This window comes from Amyelois transitella, chromosome 19, assembly GCF_032362555.1.
Source record: "Amyelois transitella isolate CPQ chromosome 19, ilAmyTran1.1, whole genome shotgun sequence".
NCBI lineage: Eukaryota > Metazoa > Arthropoda > Insecta > Lepidoptera > Pyralidae > Amyelois > Amyelois transitella.
This window is the reverse complement of record NC_083522.1, coordinates 5,816,967-5,838,483: the sequence shown is the minus strand read 5'-3', so window position 1 is coordinate 5,838,483 and position 21,517 is coordinate 5,816,967. Positions and strand designations below refer to the sequence as shown.

The following is a 21,517-nucleotide window of genomic DNA, read 5'->3' as shown; positions in this document are numbered from 1 at the left end:
AGGAAACAAGTGAAGAGACGAAATTTGTCCGCATCCATTTTCACCTAAATTCTTAACGTTAATGAGATTTACTTTTTATTATCAGGTCAACCTAATAGCCTCACATGTACGTATAACTTCGTAAGAATTTTCTTTCAACTCCTAACCGTTGAGGAGTTGTACCTTCCATCATCAGCTCATTCACATGGGATGATGACTATCAGACGCAAATACTTAAACAGATCTATGAAATTGTCAAAAACGTAATTGCCTGTAAATTTGAGGTTTGCCCTTGATTTCCCTGGAATACCATCATCAGATCCTGACTAGGTAACAACGGGACCAACTTGAAAGTATACTCTACCGAACAAAAAAAGAATCACGTAAATATATATATAACCGAATTACACGTGGGCGAAGCCGCGGGCGGAAAGCTAGTATTTTATAATAATAATAAATACTTATATAGATAAACATCCAAGACCCAGGCCAATCAGAAAAAGTTCTTTTCTCATCATGCCCTGGCCGGGATTCGAACCCGGGACCCCCGGTGTCACAGACAAGCGTATTACCGCTGCGCCACAGAGGCCGTCAAAAACTTAAAAATATAACTTAATATTTCAAGAATTTAAATCTAGGCTTATCTCTTTAATATTTAAAAAAATACAAAGACACCTATGGGGTTGAAAATTGAGTAAGTTAAAACATACCAGTCCCTTTGGTATAGGCATGAACAATATCGCATGGCAATCCGGTCCCGATGCGATTGAACGCCGTGATGTACAGCTGGTACCGCGTGCCGCACCACAGATTCGGCAGCACGTGCTCCGATGTCCCCAACTCCACTTGCAGCTCCTCCCAGTCGCCGTGCTCGCGCTTATAGTTTATCACGTAGCCTGAAAAGTTATAAAACATTGAGAGGCAGCCTGTTCCGATCCGTAAATGTGATTTTTACTTGATAACCTGAAAACTAGGAGTTTAAGAAGTTTGCGCTTCAGATTGGATTGTTTTGACAAAACTAATTTAGAGATACGTCATCTACTTGTAAAGGGAGTGGGTTTAGCTGCTCATTGACAGGTAGACATAATTAGTACAGAGTGTAGAGACACCAGCTACATCAAAATGTTGCACTTTATGACTTACCAAGAATAGGGCTGCCTCCATCGCCCTGGTCGCTCCACTGGAGATGCAAGGAGTCTGCGTAAGAGTCGACGACGGCCAGCACCGGCGGTTGGGGCGGAACCTTCACTTCCACGCTGTACGTGACCTCGTCGTGACCGTGAGCGTTCTCCACAGAACATGTGTAGTTACCGCTGTCTGCGTATTGGGTCATGCTGAAAAATTACAAGTTGTCAGAGAAACCATAGAAAATTAAGCAAGAACTAATCTAAAAATAGTATCGGTCTACCAATGCCAGATTCAATGCAAGATCCTGAGTTTGAGAGACATGATGAATCATAATCATCATTGTGAGATTTCTTTGTTAGCTGTTAATGTAGTCACAATATGAATGTATTATGCCATCCTTTTTCAAGTACAATTTGTTAAAGCGAAGTTGTTGTATTTTGTTCTGACTGATTGCCGATTAGTTTTCGATTTTTTTTATTTTTTGATACAGCTGACTGTGATAAAGCTGCTTACCTAATGATAAGAGTGCCATCAGAAGTAACATTCTTCCGCAAGGTAGACTCTAAAGTGGCACCGTTCATGCTCCACGTGGTAGTGGGCGTGGGGAACCCCACTTTGTTGCACGATAACGAAATGTTCTCCTTCCACGGGGTCACTATGCTGCGGCTGAATGATGTTATTCTTGCGGGAACTGTAAGGAATTAATGATGTAATATACGTAAAAAATAATTTAAGGAAAAACTCCATCGTGGGTGACAACAAACAACAGGTTTTATAGTTATCAAAACAATGTTCTTATTTATTTGCTTTGATTAAAATGAGACGAGACTTTATGGATTTGCAACAAAATGACATCGCCATTACAAAGAAATTAAAATTTCCAACTACACGTAGATGAATTTTTTGGAAAGTGCGATGGCATTATCGATGGATTATACTCAAAAATGAAACAAGTGAAGTAATGGATTATGGATTACCAGAATCAGAAGGCAAAACGGTGACCACACGAGTAGCTTCTCCTTCACCAAGTCTAGTGCTAGCTGATACCCAGAACTGATGTGTGGCTCGCGGTGGAGATCTCGCTGTCTCGTGAGACAGGGTGCTCGGAGACAACATTCGTTTGTGAGTACCTTCCTAAGGGAATAAAAAAGATTTATTTAAAGTTGAGACTGAGGTTAAACGTGTGTGTGAGGAAAAAATAGCAGCAGCCTTTTTTTATCAGCCTCCAAAATAAAAATAGACAAAATGTCACGATAGGCGTAGAAGGTGATAGAAAGAAAGTTGGTTTCAATTATCTGTAGTCGTAGTTTTATACAATGATGAAATGATGGGATGGCTACAAAACTACGGCTGTAGCACTGTAACTATGGAAAAATTTATCTATCCTAAAATTTGTAGCATAAATTATTGCAATTCGGAATCAGAACTATCGAGTATTCGCTAATTTACGTTTACACACTTATTGCTTTATCGTTATTCCTTAAAATTAAGCGCAAGAGACGTATTTACTTACTTCTCGACCATCTTCAATGACACTCATATACAGGGTGTATCCAACGAGGACTCCATTCGGAGCCGCGGGCGGTAGCCATGACACGAGTATCTTGTTTCGCGATGACACTACCGCCTTTATGTCAGCTGGTGCCGATGGAACTGAAACATGAAATGAATCCACTTTTTTCTCTGCTCTTGTGACTCTATCCGACAGCGATTGTTATTACTTAACCTCTTTTTAAAGTAATAACAATCGCTGTCGGATGGCGCACAATCCCATGCTATCACGAAATTAGCTTTACTTATTAACATTAAATAGCATATTTTACAAAGGGTAAAGGTAATGACACCATGGGGAATAACGAAAGGCAAATGATGAAGACAATATTTTTTTTTAGAAAAGTCATCAAAATAGTAATTCATGATGCTTAATTTCATAAATAACCTACCGTCTTCTTCGGTATGGCAATAAACTGGTGCGGCTCTAACGCCATCCCCAGCCGCGGTAAACGCGCAGACTGTCACAGAGTAGTTGGTGTACCGTCGCAGTCCAGATAATGTCGTGTGCAGACCTGATATCTGCTTGGTTACTGCCTCTTCATTGCCTGAAATAAATAGCGGTAATCTTTTATTTCAATACAATGTAATCCAAAGCCCTCCTTTTCACGTTGAACGCTACCATATGACAATAGAAGTGGTCAGAGCTGGCGAAACACCCTCTCCATCATACATATGGGCATAATTCATATACGAAGTACCCGAACATAAAAAAGTAGTTGAAAAAAATTAAATTACTTATGTTCTTTTCTGCAAAGCCCGGATCAGGCCTTGATTCATCATCGAGCAAACGTCCTCTGTCTTACGCCAAATGTCTCCAGCCTTTTACTCCAAATAGACTAAGTACATACCTATTTTTTTTAATAGTCTATTTTGTGTCCCACTGCTATGTAATGTAAAGGCTTCCCTTTTTCCATCCGACTTACTTTTTATGCAGTAGTATGAAACCATAGTAATGAGTGTATACGTACCATACCAATCAGTAACGGGAGCATACGTAACTCGGTAACCCTGGACCACGCCATTCCGGCCTCGCATCGGGGGCTGCTCCCACGATACCCGAACAGATTGCGAGCTCAGTGCTGTGCATTGAAGGGCTCCGGGTGGAAGACTTGGTACTGTAATTATAGAGTAAAGGTTTAAAGGCATATTTACATGGTTCGCTTGCAGGAGATAGTTTTACGATTTGGAAGATGATTTGTTTTCCAACGTGGTGACGATGCAGTAGTGGACGAATTTCATTCTCTAGCAAATGTTGTTCATACAAACTTTTTGCAGATTATTGCTCTAAAGAATTAGCTTACCATCTTCCATAGTAGTAGCTGTAGTAGGAGGCGACGCGGGTCCAGCTCCTCTACTATTATACGCTTGCACGACGACAGCATATGCGGCATGTTTCTGAAGCCCCGAGAGCGTGGTCCGGGCCCTGGCTGTACCCGCGCCTTCGACAGTGCGAACTGTGTATGATGCACCACCTGGACCGCTGGCACTTAGTATGGTGCTGTTGCTGTTGAGCTAAAAATTTTATTTTATATTAAGGAGAATATTAAATATAATTAAATCATTCATCTTAAAATCGATCGAACGGCTTTATGTAGTGACAATAAATAAACCGCAAGGGAACTGGGTACGTATTTTTAAAATTCCAAAATAAGATGAGATGACAATAAGCTTCTAACATTTCGATGTTTAACTCATATAGAATTTTTTGGCTTTGTGGCATTATAGAATGTGTGAGAGAAATCAAATTTGACATGGAAACCCTTTGCAGATAATGGTGTACAGTTCAGACAAAGTATTTTTGGATTGTTTTGATTTATAAATCAAAAAAGTGAATTTATTTACCTCAATACAAATAATGTAACTATGAAGTATAAACTTACCTCTTGAAAACCAACATAATATCCGAGAATATTTCCATTCCATAGATCTCGCTGTGGCGGTTCCCAACTCACTATCAACTCTGTTGAGCTTTTTGCTTCTACTCTTACATCTAAAGGTGGCCCGCTTGGCACTAAAATAAAGAACAATAATAATTGAAAAATAAAGTGATTTTAAGAACTTATGTAATATTCAAACTGATTCTCCTAAAAATAGCACATTCCAAAAAGAAGTCTTTGAGGGGGCTAATTCACGAATTTTAACAAGGCTTGTGTCTCATCTCGTTCTTTTTTAAACTATTTGGTTCGTTATAGTTAGAAATAAGGCCAAAAATTAAACATATTATGCCTTGTCAAAAATCATGATATTCATTTCAACAGTTGGTTGTTGGTTTGACATTTCAACAGCTACACTAATTAAATGACGCTCAATTTGTGCTGCTAATGATATAACAAATTCCCACTAGAACTTTTTGTCAAAACTGCAATACCTTCTTCAGTTGTGGTGACCTGCACCAGTTGGCTCGGCTCGCTTTGCCCTAGTCTGTTCTCAGCAATGATTCGTAGGTGATACGATGTGGCCGGCTGCAGATTTTGTACGCTTGCTGACGTCACACTCCCGGGAACTATGACCTTTTGAGGAGTTGTTGGCCAAGGCTCTGACGATAAAAATATGAATGTCTTTTTAATGACATGTTTAAAATTGTAGACGGGATAGTAATAAAATTTAATTATATTAAACTATAATTTTTAAACCATAACAAACACTAAAAATCTTTGAGCCATAAGAATAAACATTGATCATAGCGCGTACTAATTGTTGTGCAAAAATAACAAAAGACAATCATAATTTTTACTCTCTTAAATAATTACTTTTTTTTGTATACGGCCAGTAAGCTTTTGAATTTGAAACATAATTGTGTTGTCATTTAGATAATATGTAGGTATGTGCATAGAATATACTTATATCGAATATCTGTATAATTTTCGAGCGACTTTTGCACAGAGAGTTCATGAAATTTAGTTTTAGAAAGCCTTACCTGGAGCCTCTTTGTACTGGACAATGTAGTTGATGATGGGGCTGTTTCCCGCATATGGTTGGGTCCAAGATATTTGAATGGACCTTGACTGTTGATCTATTATCCTAATATTTTTCGGCATCTCTGGTACCTAAACATGAACAATTTTTTATTAGATTATAAGCTGTTAAACAACATCTGAGTTTTAAAATTGATAAAATTGTATTTACAATTTGGGAATTTGTTTCGTTCACGTGTTATATATATATATATACGAATGAATAAAAGGCGACGTCTATTAGGTGTAAGAGTGTAAGCTTTGTAATAAAAAAACTAAGTCTAATTTTGGCCATTAGGTCAGGATAGGTTAAAACTTAGCATTCCAAAGAAATTCTTAATATTTCAACAGCGGCAGAAGCAGAGATATCGAGCTATTTCAAATTAACCACTCGTAACGCTCCGTTTTATACAAGTTACCCCCTGATTGGCGGCAGAAACTCACTCTTTAAAAGTATCAATGAAATTCCACTGATCGGTACCTACGCAATGGAATCTAGTACTAACCTCTTGCACAACTAAATGAATGAGCATCTCGTCTTGTCCATAGGCATTGGACGCTCTACACGTGAGAGCGCCGGTGTCCTGTCTGTATGTTTGTAATATGCTGAGCTCGGAAACTAAACCATCGTCCAGCACTTGTTCTCGTATAGTATACCTGTAAAAATATTATTTTCAGATATTTCGCAGTAGCATATTAAATTTAAATGGTCGATTTTCCATTGAATTGAATTTGAATAAAGAGAATTTTCACAAAGGAAATAATGTAAAATATCAATACATTTTCAATAATATGGACTATTTATGATACGCAGACTCTGTCGTGTGGCGGTCCACGTAAAAAAGGTCTGGTAACAATAAAATATACTTAAAAAACTAGGTACCTTTTTACGCTTCAACAGTAACTCAATTTTTCAAAACACGTTTGTTAAATGTTCTACAAATCAATGTAGTTTAATATAGTAAGAACTGTCGGAAAGTAGGAGCGAAGGATGTGACTGGGAACCTTTGATCCAAATGATGAGCTATAGTGTGATGATGTGGACTCCTCCAGCTGACTTCAAGAGGAGCGTCCCCTGAAGCGGCACATTGCAGGTGAGCGGCCTCCCCTGCCGTCACTTGGACAGTTTTACTCTTCATCGGGAAACGGGCAGGCGCTGAAGACGGAAAATGTCAAGTAAAGATACAAACATAGGATTAAAAAATCATAATATATGCTGTAATAGTATGTATTACTATTACGTATTATTTGTATTTTACGACGGTGGCAATTAGGTTTTTATTGCATTTTGAGATGTGCGCAAGTTTATTTACAAGTTAATATGCTAAGCTGTAAGTACATTAATTATTAAGGCGTACCTATTTGGCAATTGATAAATCGATGTAATGATTCTTCTAATAATTTGTCAAAAATGTTATAAAGATTTTACTCCTTAAATATTCTACTTTATTACACCCACAAAATATTAATATCAAATAAATATGTTATGCGAATGCTTTAGATAAATAGAATTCTTGGATTTGATAAACCACATTGTTTAGCGAAAATCGGATACGAGTCGCAGAAAGATTTACTTGAAATTCCCAAAAAATATAAAGGACACAGAACGATTTTCTGTCAGAGAAATCATATTTTCTTCATTTTTATTTTGACAGCAAGTATTTATAAGCTAAGTTTTATGTAAATATTAAATCTGTTAATTATTTTCTAGATAGCCCACATAATTTACTATTTAGAGTTCCCAGGCCGCACACTTAAATTATAAAATTGGATTTCTAGGATGCCATCAATTTATTACGTAAAGCAATTTAGTGTCATTTCTAGACACTTTTCATTTACTTGGTGCGGCGGATGGCGGTCTCGGCACATTATTTATTATCCCTGTTTACGATACCCGCCATCTTTTTATGATTTACTGCCATTGATAAAGTCGCCCGTTAAAGTTCTACCAAGGAACGTACCAAGGACTTTTTCGTTTCATTAATATGATTATTTATAGATTTTGGTAATTATTTTGACGTCACCTATGTCCTTTTATATTTCCCTAGTATTACCATAGAATATATCAGTCTAAGTACGCAGATTTCCCCTTTTATTATTTCTGTCCTAACTAAAAAAAGTATAGTGTTTTTAATATTTCTCCATCGTTTTCATTCAATTCATCAGTACTCGTATTGAAAAGTTATGTAACACTCTTAATACCTTTATTTTCAACTGTAATTAGGTTTCAACTGTGGCCTAATCTATCAAATTCCAATCCAAGAAAACTTTAAACAGTATAAGAATATTGAGAAATCCAAGTAAATGGACTTCATAGACTTGAAGTAACCCCGTGTCAAACCGAAACAAACAGTCGGTAAATACGATTACGCCGGCGGAACTGTTTACCGAGCGTACGACGCGCGTGCTTGCCCCTGTATCGAGTGGAATATATCTTACCGACGTTTGCCTCCTCAATTAAGCCACATTTCAGTAGCTATTTAGACACTTCACTTAACATTCAGAGTGAATATATGTATGTTAAGTTATTGTTAACAACACATTCCTTAGTTTTGATCTCGTTACAGGTTTTGTATTGTTCTGTGACTTTTTTATTTTCTTCCCTCAACTTGTTGCCGATATATAAGTATCATGCCGCAGTATCTACTTAATAAAATAATTTTTACCCAAAAATATGTATGTTTTCTCTATTCGTATTCAATCATGAAACAATTTTTATTTATTATCAAAAAGCAAAATACATGAATTACAAAAGAGAATACAAAACACAAACCCAAAAATGTGTAAAGCTAAGATATTTTACGATATTTGCTCCCCAACAAAAGTCAATATCGGGAACACAAACACGTACACAGGAACTTATTCCAATGGCAGGCGACTGAAGCCAACTGTCTCGTTTTCCAATAAAAGAGACGTATTGCGACGGACGGCGGCCAAAAATAGTATGAGTACAGAAATTGTACCAATTTTTTCTAAATTTTCTTTTAACTGCTTGTGTTTGAAGTTCGAGTCGAATGTTACAATTTAGGTGAAAATTTAAAAATTAGTCTTTAACCGATTATACTGAAGTTCTGCATGAACGCGTTCTAGATACACATAATTATTAATAGAGCTGCCTATGTTGAAAGCTTAATTTGTACCTAGTAATGTCAATCATTTCTATTAAAGAGGTTTCGTATTTTAAACAAAAGAAGTATTTCGGAGCCTATGCGAATCTCTAATGTGTCATATTCGTATTTAAGTATAAATATTAGTATGCTGAAAATGTGGAAAGATGTAGTCTCTGCCTACCCCTCCGGGAAAAAGGCGTGATTTTATGTTATGTATGTATGCTGATAATAACTTTGTTTATTTGTAAGATCTGTATTGTACAGAAATTTACACAGTTTTAAAAAATAGTAGTTTGTACTATTTATAATAGTCGGTATTCACTTTTAGTATTATATAGTCGCTGTCTATCTCTTATCTCATTATTTTTACCAAATGGTCATTGAGTTTTCTGCTTAGACGCGCATCACATTGTCAATGGAATCACTCGCACACAGATATCACAGGAATTCCAATCCAACCACAAATTGGCGGTTGGCTATCATTAATTACATATATTGGTTAAATAAAATTAATAGTTGGTTTTCGTTCTGGACATAATGACATGAAATAAAATTAAAATTTCTTTGTTAAAATTATGAACCTTAAAGAGAAATAAAGTACCTACCATACGTCACGCCTGAAGGTTTTGTGTGTCTCTACGCCATATATCATCAAAACGGATGTTTAAGAATGAAGTGATAAGAGCAGTGGAAATAAGTTACGCAAGCTAGAGATGCTATTTAACACTTTTTATCGAGGTAGACGCAGCCTTAACTGAGAATGGTGATAAAATGGACTTCCTTTTATTACGATATAATGGAAGTTATTTAAGCAATTTGAGTGAATTATGGCGGAGATAAATTCTACGGAATTCAATACATTGTAACATGTTTTTCTACTTTCTTTCTTCACATTTCACAAAAGGTCGCATGATTATTTTGTGGAATATAGTACCTATTTATTTCTAGTGATGTTATTACATTGGGTGACATTACATGAGAGAAACATAGCCCACTCTTCATACAAACCTAAACCATAGGACGGTCAAGCCTCTTTGAAGGAGATCGCATAAAGGTTTATAAGTAAATAACTTTTCTGTTCTTGCATCTTGCATCTTCTTCTTTAGGCGTTAGTCCCAGTTACCTTTCTGCAGAGGAGCTTAGGGTTTATGAGCATGATCCTGGATTGGATAAATTTCTTTATGTTATCATGCATATATATCTGATTTCCATAGGGGTGACCAGAGACTATGGATTTCTCACTCTTACAATAACACTCTTTCTGCCTCAACTTTCATCACTCTTCGTACATTTTCTGTCGTTAGCGGCAAATGTTAGTAGTTCAACTTTGACTGCGAAGATTTCGGTTAATACGCCTCTATTATTTATATAATAGCGACGAAATGGAGTTGTCCATAAGTTTGTGTTCATCAAGTTTGAGATTCCTAGCGGGCAGCGGCGAGTGGGGGCCCTTGGGACATTCTTGCGGTATTAATCGGGCTTGTTGTGGGTTAGGAACTTGAGAGTATATCCTTGAATAAATAAAGACGTAGTAGTCGCTGCTACCAAGTTTCCAAGATAAACTATGTATCGATAGAGATTTGTTTTAACAATATTTGTGTTAATGTGTTTCATATCAATCAATTTTTACTATGACAAAATGGCCTGACAACAACACTTTAAAATTTCAAAACAAATTCATTAAAAATTACTCCGAGAAACCCCACAAAACGAGAAAAATTAAATGCATGTACCCAGTAGTATTATTCTCGCATTTGTGGGTGGACCGCGGGTAATGCATTTAGAAAATTAAGCATTATAGGTACATATAATTATATAATTTTAAGTTTATCAATGGAAGAGAAATATAACCCCTGGTATATCCAGTTACGTTGAGGTGAACTATAGGAAGAAAAACTCCATTGGTACACCCATCAGGGTGAACTACGAGTATGGTCTGGTCAAAATGTTTTAGTATTTCTATTATAATAACAAAGATATTAAGGAAATGACAAACATACAAACTAATATTCTTTTGCCAATTAACAAAAGCAATAAAGTCTTTCTATATGCGTGACCAAATAAATAGTCTTATAAGGTCACAACGTATCCAATTGGAGACACATGGAGCTATCCTGCCTAATACACTTGGAGTCAGTCCAATCCAATAAAAATACGCCCTGATGGCAGAATCAACACACAATAAGCGAAGAGCTAACAGACTTTTATGGGCTGTATTGTGGATACACGAGAACGTTTGTTATTTATTAGTATTTAAGGATAAACAAGCGGCGATTAAGCCTAACTTGGGCACTATTAGCAACGGTTATCACAGTTAATAAATTAATGAACAGGTTTTGATTATACGCTTACTTATTTAGTATTTGAATCTAAACTATTACGTATTTTAATTTTCTGTATTATATTCTTGGGTATATGAAAAGGTATATAATATATGTATGTGTGTATATAAATAATTAATAATGCTTCTTTTCTTTTTTAACAGAATAATCCATACATAAGGTAAAAGCTCCTAATACGGCGGTAGTCAAAATCGCTTCCAATTACGGTGGTATTTATATTTCTTAGTTTTATTCCTGTTCTATTCAGTGTAAGTACATCATAACGCAAATGTCTTATTCTAAATTTATTACGTCACGACTTAACCGACATTTGCAACTACAACACATTGGCAACATAACAAAATCAATCAGTTTGTGTCACGGCATCGACGGAACAGGTGTTTTCATACAAACGCGGAACAACAAAAGTAAGCACACTAATATTTACAAAGGCTATTTTTCGTATTAATAGGCCGTTCAAGTTTGTTTATGAATAACTTATAGCATTTCCCTACTTTTAAATTTTTAAATTAAATAGCTTGTTTCACGTTTGTAACTCAGTTTTTACCCAAAAAATAAGAAATAAAATACCGCCGTAATAGGATACGAATTTTATAGACTAATCCTAACTCGGTGGTATAACTCCGTAATAGGAAAAATACTGATAAAATTTAATTGTTTATAACTTTCAAATTATTAAGTTTTTGAATTAGTTAAAAGTTCAATTGAAATAATTATTAATCTCATAAATTAATAACCATATTCTGAGGTATGTGTTCTCAATTAGAAATCTAGTTAAATAATAAAACTGTTGAGTACAAAATGTTCGTTTCTTAGGAGGGGTAAAAATTGAGAGGTGTGTTTTAATTTATCACAAATAATATCCTGTGTATAACTGTTACTTCAGTTTTACACATCTTAGCCACAAAATAGTTGTAGTTTGATTAAAAATTTACACTCTTTTGTTAATCGGAATTTTGATGGGTCAGAATTAGGATTATTAAAAACACGAGTAGTTTTCCTAATACGGTGGTAGTTATTTCCAGGTAACTCTGTATTAGGTAATATGGTTTCCTATTATGGCTTTATTAATTAAACAGAAAATCACAAGATTTTAGGGTTTCGTAAATAAATAAAAAAATCGTCTTTTTTCTGATTCTTATTTTTTATAAATGTTTTTTTTTTTTTTGTAAAATCAAAAACATTGAAATAATTAAATATTTTAATATCAATTAATGCAATCTACGTAATTGTTCTTTTTATTTTTTCATAGCTCAATTCAGGCAGCAGTGGCAGCGGGCAGCATTGACGCAAGTTTTAAAAGAGTTTTAAACTTTATTTTCATTATTTTATAGACCAGTAATCGCTCGAAAAAATAAAACTGTTGGTGGCTGATGCGGCGTCGGTTGCTGACGACAGCCAGCAGTTTTGAAGCGAAGCTAGTCTAGTAGCGAACGTTTAAAATTCTTCCGAAGCTGTAAATGCTCTTCGGGCTGCTGTCGACCACTGTAACTGCAGCCTGAATTGACCCTAAACTTTACTTAGGTATGTTATATTAAGTTCACTTCCCATTACTAAAGTGATTATTTTTTAATATGTAAAACTTTTAGTTACAGTTTACTATCCTCTGCGGAGTGTTAGTTTTTGAAAGACTGATGTTATAAATATTTCATTATTGTTACTTTTTGTTCCTCTACGAAGTGTTGATTTTTGAAAGATTTTAGATGATTGTTATTGTTCGTCATTATTTCTTAGCCAAAGTAACTAATTGTAATAAAAAATAAAACTTAATTCCTAAATGAACCTGCATTTTTTTATATTGTTAAATCCGTGAAAGCTGTACACACGCGTGTAGAAAACACTAAATAATAATATATACATATAATATATACTTTAAATAAATAATATACTTTAAATTCAAAGTCGTCTTTAATTTCATTAAAGTGAAATAATGTAATTAAATAGTCAATGAACGAAAAACTTACAATAAAGGTAGGTACTTACACATTTCTATTATTGTTATACATATTATTTGTACGGAACCTAAATTAATGTACTTCCTGACCCTCCGTATTAGGAGCCGTCTACCGCAGTAATAGGCTCTGACCAAAATCATACCTCCGTATTAGGGAAAATCGACCTGCCTTTTTAAATATTTTTTTTAAATAAGAAATCGCATGAAAGGATACTTAGACTCAACAGCAATACAAAATTTAAATTCCATTTTAGATAATAATTTTGTTTGGAACCTTTAAAAATACTTACTTATGCTTATTTTTGCTTCTTACTTTCAAATGTTGCGAAATACCTCCGTAATAGGTGCTTTTACCTTAATACTTTATAATAAAATTGTAACTGACTAACTGAAGCCAAAAATGTTATTTTTGGAATTTATATCTGTCTGTAGATATGTTTGTTCTCACATCGTGTGAAAACTTTTAGAATGCGGTTTTCTAAGATGTGTGTAGCTTAGTTGAATTAAAAACCTATACAAATTATCTTGTCCTAGTTAATAATATATTTTATTAAGTTTAATACCAATATAATGTAAACTTGTGGATGAAGCGAAGGAAGTATGCAGAGATCGTGGCAAGTGGAAAGAGGTAGTCTCTGCCTACCCCTCCGGGAAAGAGGCGTGATTTTATGTATGTGTAATGTAAACAAGGCATTAATAGTTAATGTGATACATACATACATACATATGATCACGTCTATATCCCTTGCGGGGTAGACAGAGCCAACAGTCTTGAAAAGACTGAATGGCCACGTTCAGCTATTTGGCTTAATGATAGAACCGGGATTCAAATAGTGACAGGTTGCTAGCCCATCGCCTAAAAGAGGAATCCTAAGTTTATAAGCCTATCCCTTAGTCGCCTTTTACGACATCCATGGGAAAGAGATGGAGTGGTCCTATTCTTTTTTGTAATAGTGCCGGGAACCACACGGCACTAGAGCATATTGTTAAGTAGCACTATGTGATACTTAACAATATCCCCTCAAGACACGACCCAAAGTACGATATCCATTGTTTACAACGTAAACATTCAGCCTACGTGACTGAATTCAGCATTTTGGTCAGTGAGCCTTTTTAATCTATTCGTACCTCCATATTAGGTCTGGTGTATTGGTTGGGTTGAGAAAAAAACAGTATCAAAATTCAGTGGCTTTGACGTGAAAGACAGGCAAAAAACATACACATTTATAATATTATTATACTTGTAGGTATTTAATTATAAGTACGGTGCCCTAATGCTAGTCACCACCGGGGAACTAAATGCTAAAAGCATTCTATTTTACCTTTTAACCTTTCGAAAATATAGCAAGTGTCAGTTTGAGATCGATTCGAAAACCTTCTAGGAATTTCATTAAGTGCTCTTTACTCTAAAAAAAGGTTTCTATCACGCCTGTAATGTGTAAAAGTATTTGGTCACCACTTCAAAGGGATTTGTTGTCAGCAAAAGCTAATAAGATATGAGTTTTATTTGTTCTGTCTTACCGAGTAAACACGAAACTACTTGACTTTTATTGGGATAAAGAGACCTTGAAGAAGGTTATAATCTTTTTATTATTCAAGAATCTGCACAAATATAAATCTAGTAAAAGAATAAATCGCATCTGGTAATTGGAATTTTCGAAAAAGGTGAAAACAAAAATTTGCATCGCACTACGCAAAATATTTTTTATTATTTTTCCTAACGGTAAAGTAGCTAAATAGTAATTATAATTAAAACTGCTACATAAGTTGCTACCTTACCTCGTAGTTACTGCTACGACGATTGCTACGAGAATTCGTAGCTCACTGTTGTCGTCGTTGAAAATATTACATCACTTCACGATATTAGTAAAAATTACTTCCAAAACGAAATCACGCCTCTTTCCCAGAGGGGTAGGCAGAGTGTACCAAATAAATCAAGTACTTACCATTAACTTTCAAAAATATCAGTTTGCTTAGCCCAGCACCTATGTCATTCCTGGCTTCACATAGGTAATGTCCTTCGCTGTCTTTGGCTACTCTCTCGAAGACCAGGGACCCGTTCTCCAAAACCCTCGAGCTGCCTTCAAACATGAAGTCTTTGTACTCCCCTGGAGTATTGCCTGGACGACAAAAGTTTATTATTCATATAAATATATTAATAAAATCAAGAACATATTTAAAACATGTACTAGTTAATTTGTTTTGATTGTCTAAGGAAGTTTTTAGTTATACCTAATTGTAGAAATTTGTTTTCGTTCTTGTTTACAATTAGTTACTGGTTAGTAATTTTGCAGTACAACACATAACCCAGTTATTTTTAATCTTAACGTAATTTGAACTCTCTCAAATTCACAAATTTTGACAGATAATTTACTAGTAACTTTAACATACCGACAGCCTTCTTCCACGTAATGGCAGGTTTGGGGTAGCCTTCTGCCTGGCACTGCAGAGTGACGTCCTGGCCCGCCGCCACCGCCACGTCGTTGGGCTCCAACCGCCATCGAGGCGGAACTAAGTAGGTGCAAAAATATTGAAAATCTCAAAAATATATTTTATAGAATATACTAATAAAGAAAAAAGTTGATTGATAATCAATAAACTCACAATATAAACTATTAAATGTATGTTCCTGAATTTGGTATAAGTATCGATCAAAAATAATTACACATCGATTAAGGGATTATTCAAAAAAGCTTTTTTTTTTACAAAACGGTAACTACCACCTTCATTACCACGGTTATTATGAAAAGTCATTGTTCATTGAAATTGGTCTCAATCGAAGGATGGGTTCTTCGATAATTGAAGTCTTTGTAAACTAAAGATTTCGGTGAAGTTTTAAACACAAGCGTAATTATAAGTTCAGCTTACCGTTAACTGTGAGCGGCACTGTAAATCTTTCCGAACCAGCCACATTTGACGCTATGCACGTGTAATTCCCGCTATGAAGCGAAGTTATATGTTCTATGACCAGTGATGCACTATACTCGTCCATTCTCCTAGTAATTATTCCGCTGGGCGCATACGGCGATGACGTCACGGGCTGCCCGTTCTTCTCCCATCGAAACGCGATAGGCAAGTCACCTTCGAGAATTTGGCAAGATATAGCGGCCCTCATTCCTTCCCGCAGTAGGTTCGTGAGCGGCTGAATTGGCAAGATTTTCGGTTGGACTGGAATTAATAAGACGAATTAATATCTGTTAATAATTTATTTCAATTTTAAAGATGTAAGTAAAATATTTAAAATTGAAATATTTTGAGAAACATTTCAGTAAAGTAATGATGGAATAACAATCTATTGGATTATGAATTTAATTTTATTTGATTTAAGTAGGTATCTACTTTGTGTTTCTTTTTGTCTTTTTTATAGCAAGTGTGTCGCATTATATATTTTGAACAAAACGAGCTTTAACTTGATTCCTTATGTCACGATATAAGTACTTGGATGATACATGCATACATACACATAACATGTCTTTATCTTTTACTGGATGGATAGAACTAATAATCATAAGACTCAAAAGGTTTTAGATAGGTGACTTGTCTGCCTTAGATTATTTACGTTATTATTCCTATTTTTATATTGCTGGTCTATCGCCAAACTTAACAAAACTCATGAAAGGTTTTCAGAACCAATAGCATTTCACGTTTAATTTTAAGTAGTCACCTTAAACTTTACTGTTAATTAATGTTAAATCTTTAAATTCCGTTTACGGCTCGATCTGGAGTACCTTTCGGAGTTTCCCTTTTGCAGTTTTCTTTTTTAATGTATTTTTTTCTTTTATTAGCCTATTAACTGTGGAAAGCTAGAATTTTAACGCTCGGGAGATGGCCCGGAGAAGCGTACGCGCTAACTTTAATGAATTACGGATGAGTGAGTCCGCCCCTCTTGAATTTGTGATTTTATGGAGCTTTAAATCCTACTACCTACACAAAATGAGAAAGTTTATATATAAACCATTGTAATGAGAGTGATATACGTACGCAACTTTACTAGTTAAGTAAAGTTAGGCTTACGAATTGTTTCCACAAGCGGAAGTTTACCTTTAGTTAGCTACGTGGAATTTGACCATTTGTCAGCAAGCACTACCCTGTAAGGGGATCATTATATCTTTTAGCATTATTGTATTTTTTTAGTATTTCCTCACTCAATCACACTATATCATATAGCATGGCAGAGAACTAAAGTAATTTTACATCATATTATTATTAGCTCACATCATTGTATGAACATGAACATAAAACAAAATAACTGGGCTTAAAACCCCAAAGGTTAAAATAAATATTGTATTCAGTTCATTTAAATCCTCAAACAAATTCGCGGGTAGGTATTATTCCATAAATTGGGCAACACAGTCGAGGTATTTACTGGTAATCAGTAACAGATATTGCTGGAATTGGCAATCCGATGAAGATAAAAGTGGCATTAACATTTGGCTCGTTAAATGGAAACGTTTGAACAAACTAGGATTAACGGAACGTGTGAAATTGGCCAGACTATTTCTATTACTTTTTTATAAGTGTTGGTTGACGCTTACCAACGTATAAATGTTTTAGGAATTAACTGTGGTGTATCTTTGTACCATGAGGTACATTCGAAAAGAGAGAAAGTTTTTACGCGGTCTGACACCTAATTGACCTCTACAATCTTTAGGAGTTGCGTAAATATGCAAGTTTCCAAATGATGTGTTCGTATTTGTAATAAGCCTGATTTGCTCTTTTTATTTTTGCAATGATACAGAAGTCATTCTGATCCAAACGTTTTTTCGATTCTTCTAGTGCTGCGTTGCTAGTAAAGCTAATAGATAATTTACTAACCTAATATCTGCACTTCGACGTCCCTGCGGGCGGCGTGTCGCTGCCTGTTGGCCGCTTGGCACGTATACGTGCCGGCGTCTTCGCCTCGCTGAGTTTGCTCCACGATGAGAGTCCCATTGGGAAATACCTTCTGACGCCGGTTCAGCGGTAGTGTTTGCCCGTCTGTCAAATTAATTTATTATTTGGATTATGTATTCTAAATTTCAAAACTTTAAAAAGCCATTTATTTTGTTATTTTTATAAAAAGAATGTAAATACGTATAAAAGAGGTCCCGCAGCCCAAACCGCTGGGCCAAGAAATTAAAAATTTTACTTGTAGGTTTGACGGTATTTATTACACGGGCGCAATATAGTAAACAAATGAGACCGCCGAAAATTGTTCCAGACTCAAAATAAACGTCTATTTCCTGATTATTCGAAAGAAATAATTTACACATTACCTACGTATCTTACTGTTCATTTATCCGTTGCATATATTTAAAAGAACAAGTAAGTAAACCGTAAATTGCATTGTAAATATGCTATTTATTTATTGTTATAATTAAATTTAATATTTGTAAAAGCAAGTAATTGATAAATCTACGTGATTGCTAAGAAATATATTCCACAGTTTGACTATAAAACCCAAATTTACTTTTGTGGTTTGACTGTTCCATTTGGATAACATTAAACAATCAAATTCAATCCAAACTTTCATTTAGATCCATTGATGAACTTCTAATAAAGATAGTTTCCAAAAACACCAGATACTGTGATAAATCCCTTTGATTTCACTTTGGTCCCAAGCAATTATCTCGGATGCAGGATAAAAGGACTTTTGACACCATTAAAACGGTCTCCAGAGCAAAGAAACAAACGGGACAAAGGAATTACTATGGTTTCTCGAAACATACTTTGTCAGGCATTTACCAATACTTTCGTTATGTGTGATGCCATATTGCATTGCAATTTAGCCAAAGTTTCCTGATTTCTAAATCAAAAAACAGAAAAATCTCACAAAAATATGAGAAAGATCAAGAAAGAAGCTCAGAACTAATGAATTAATTATGACTGAATTGGCTTGGGAAAATAAAAAATGTTTTTAATTTTAAAATCTTTATAAGATTTTATATGTTTGTATGTTAAAACACCAAAAAATAACTGTAAGTAGGCAGGTAAGTACATTATGTTTGTTGCCTTCTTTAAACGTCGATTGTACCTGCTCTTGGAGTATCAAAATAGCGCACTTACGTCGTCTATATTAGAAGTAGACTATTCTATATCAACACGAAATTTTCTTCTCGTTCCTATTTGAAATTAACCAGACATTTTCCTACGATCCAATTAAGGACGCCCTAACTTATTCTGGCCTTGTTTAAGCAGCCAAGAATCCCACAAACAAAGTAGTAAAACAAAAGCCGAAGAAAATTGAATAGAGCTCAGTTATAAGGCTAACCGCGTTCTTGGATTCTCAGCGTAGATATTTTTATCACATCTTTAAGATTCACAAGAAGATAGCGTTACTAGAAAATAAAATAGGAAAAAAGACTTGTATGATTTCACGTAAACATAAACATAGTTAACATTTACGTTCATGAGAATAAAATGAAAATTCAATATTTTGGTAATTTTACACAGCAGCAGTTAAAAAAGTAATTAAAATAATTATCCTAATTATCTCATATTTATAACTATAAAGATAAACATTTCCAATGAAGACTGTATGTTTAATAGTACCGGAAGATCCGGGTAAGATCAAATTAAGGAGAGCCACTCCTTCGCAATTTTCTTTGGAGAGGGACCCTCGTCAACAGCGGACTTTATCTTTTTCACAGTACTCTCATTAAGCTGACCTCACCATTCTGATACCTGCATTGATAAAAAGGTCGGCCTTACAAATCAGACATTAAAATCAAGTATATTCTGTGAACCGGCCACAATCCCTTGACAGGTTGGGTTTTGTACTATGCTCAGAGAGAACGCAGTATTTTAATCGAAATTCAGATTTTGCTGTTAGACAACGTTGAATGTACTTAATTACTACGCTTTTATTTTAACTAAATATTTATAAAATAAAGTTACCTCCCATCGCGGCCTTTCATATTTCTCATAAACTTGCCATAAAAAAAATGTTTGGCATCTAAATAAATTGGAGGAAGAAAGCAGTAAGTATTCAAAACTTTACCACTTTAATAGTTGGTACCTATTACTAGTATCTACAACTTTCAGAAAATCGAGAGCAATTTTCTCAACAGCTCACTAATTAATTCAACGTGCATACTTCACACTTAGCACTCAAAACAGCAGCGTCAAAGTTCACTGACCCAATTTGATATGCGCCATACTTATTTAATTTGAAAATTGGGTGTTTGAAAGGCACGGCACATTTTGGCCAAACTTCGTCGGCGGTTAGCGAAATTTTATTTTGCACCGCTCCAAACTCGAGCGTCTGTGTGGAACAATTTCAAATTAGAAATTATTTTGTTTGGTTTTGAAGCTTAAAGTTTCCAAGTGAGTAGGTACGAGTATGGAGCAATTTCTGCTGGCAATAAAGTTGTCGATTGGTTTAGATTTATAGCCATTTGAAGGTTCGGTATGACATTGGAAATTGAAATTAAATTTGTAGACGGTATCACAAACCTGTAGGTACCTAACTTTACTGCAATCGATCGTGATATCATCAGCCCATCATTTAGAGCAACTGATCTGTTTTTTTCCTGTATATATATATAATACATTTTACAAATGTTGGTTACAAAGGTATATTTGACTTTCACTTACATTTTACTTACATTTTAAAACTTAGTATAAGTGAAAGTTTTGGCTAAAGTTTACGTATATTATTACAGCTATTTCTTTAACATACATACAAATGGTCACGTATATATCCCTTGTGGGGAAGATAGGCCACGTTCAGCTTTTTGACTTAATGATAGAATTGAGATTCAAATAGTGACAGGTTGCTAGGCCATCGCCTAAAAAAGAATCCCAAGTTTGTTTTGGTCCTATTCTTTTCGTGGCACTGTCGCGAACCACACGGCACAACAATTTCCTTAACAATTTCATATAAATTATCCTTTAACTTCATAATAGAACCACTCTACGACTACGGCAACTAATGGATAGGCTTATAAACTTGAATTTTCTTTTGTAGCCGATGGGCTACCAACCTATCACTATTTAAATCTAAATTCATCATAAAGCCATACAGCTGAACGTGGCCTTTCAGTCTTTTCAAGACTGTTGGCTCTGTCTACCTCGCAAGGGATATAGACAAGACTATATGTATGTACGTTATCATTTAACAATCAACGTATGTAACTAAATATCTCTCTATAGTGAAATACATAGTTCTACATCGAAATGTTTATAGGCAACGAATCGAGCAGTACAGCCCACAGCTACACCACAGACCGCACAGTTCACTTGTTTGCGGATTTTACAGCTAGCAATAGCTTACTGTATTTGTTGCAAATAACAGACGGTTCGGGTAAACATTGTTTAATATTTTATATTGGAAAAATATTATTCCGATCTAAGCATCAACTAAATGTTATATTGGGATAAAGATTTATTCGTATTTCTTTTAAATCAATTAATTAGAAATTAATTAAAACAGATTTCAAACAATTCTTCAGTGGAGTGTCCCTGAACAAAATCTTAGTTATGATTAGAGTAACGATATTTTGTTGGGCGATGGAC

General features: G+C 35.0%; 1 protein-coding gene across 1 annotated transcript in view; it reads right to left on the bottom strand.

Moving 5' to 3' along the window:
• Positions 1 to 21,517, bottom strand: part of LOC106132538 (cell adhesion molecule Dscam2) — a 157,095-nt gene that overhangs the window by 6,747 nt on the left and 128,831 nt on the right. Inside the window, exons 13-29 of the mRNA XM_060949429.1 lie at positions 17,837 to 17,998; positions 15,890 to 16,189; positions 15,413 to 15,532; positions 14,968 to 15,141; positions 6,621 to 6,771; positions 6,122 to 6,272; positions 5,579 to 5,708; positions 5,030 to 5,197; positions 4,542 to 4,672; positions 3,963 to 4,173; positions 3,630 to 3,776; positions 3,051 to 3,206; positions 2,621 to 2,760; positions 2,085 to 2,241; positions 1,621 to 1,798; positions 1,123 to 1,313; positions 690 to 875 (exon numbers count right to left, since the gene is read on the bottom strand). Of these exons, the coding sequence (XP_060805412.1) occupies positions 690 to 875; positions 1,123 to 1,313; positions 1,621 to 1,798; positions 2,085 to 2,241; positions 2,621 to 2,760; positions 3,051 to 3,206; positions 3,630 to 3,776; positions 3,963 to 4,173; positions 4,542 to 4,672; positions 5,030 to 5,197; positions 5,579 to 5,708; positions 6,122 to 6,272; positions 6,621 to 6,771; positions 14,968 to 15,141; positions 15,413 to 15,532; positions 15,890 to 16,189; positions 17,837 to 17,998 (2,853 nt within the window). The remainder of the gene's footprint in view (positions 1 to 689; positions 876 to 1,122; positions 1,314 to 1,620; positions 1,799 to 2,084; positions 2,242 to 2,620; positions 2,761 to 3,050; positions 3,207 to 3,629; positions 3,777 to 3,962; positions 4,174 to 4,541; positions 4,673 to 5,029; positions 5,198 to 5,578; positions 5,709 to 6,121; positions 6,273 to 6,620; positions 6,772 to 14,967; positions 15,142 to 15,412; positions 15,533 to 15,889; positions 16,190 to 17,836; positions 17,999 to 21,517) is intronic.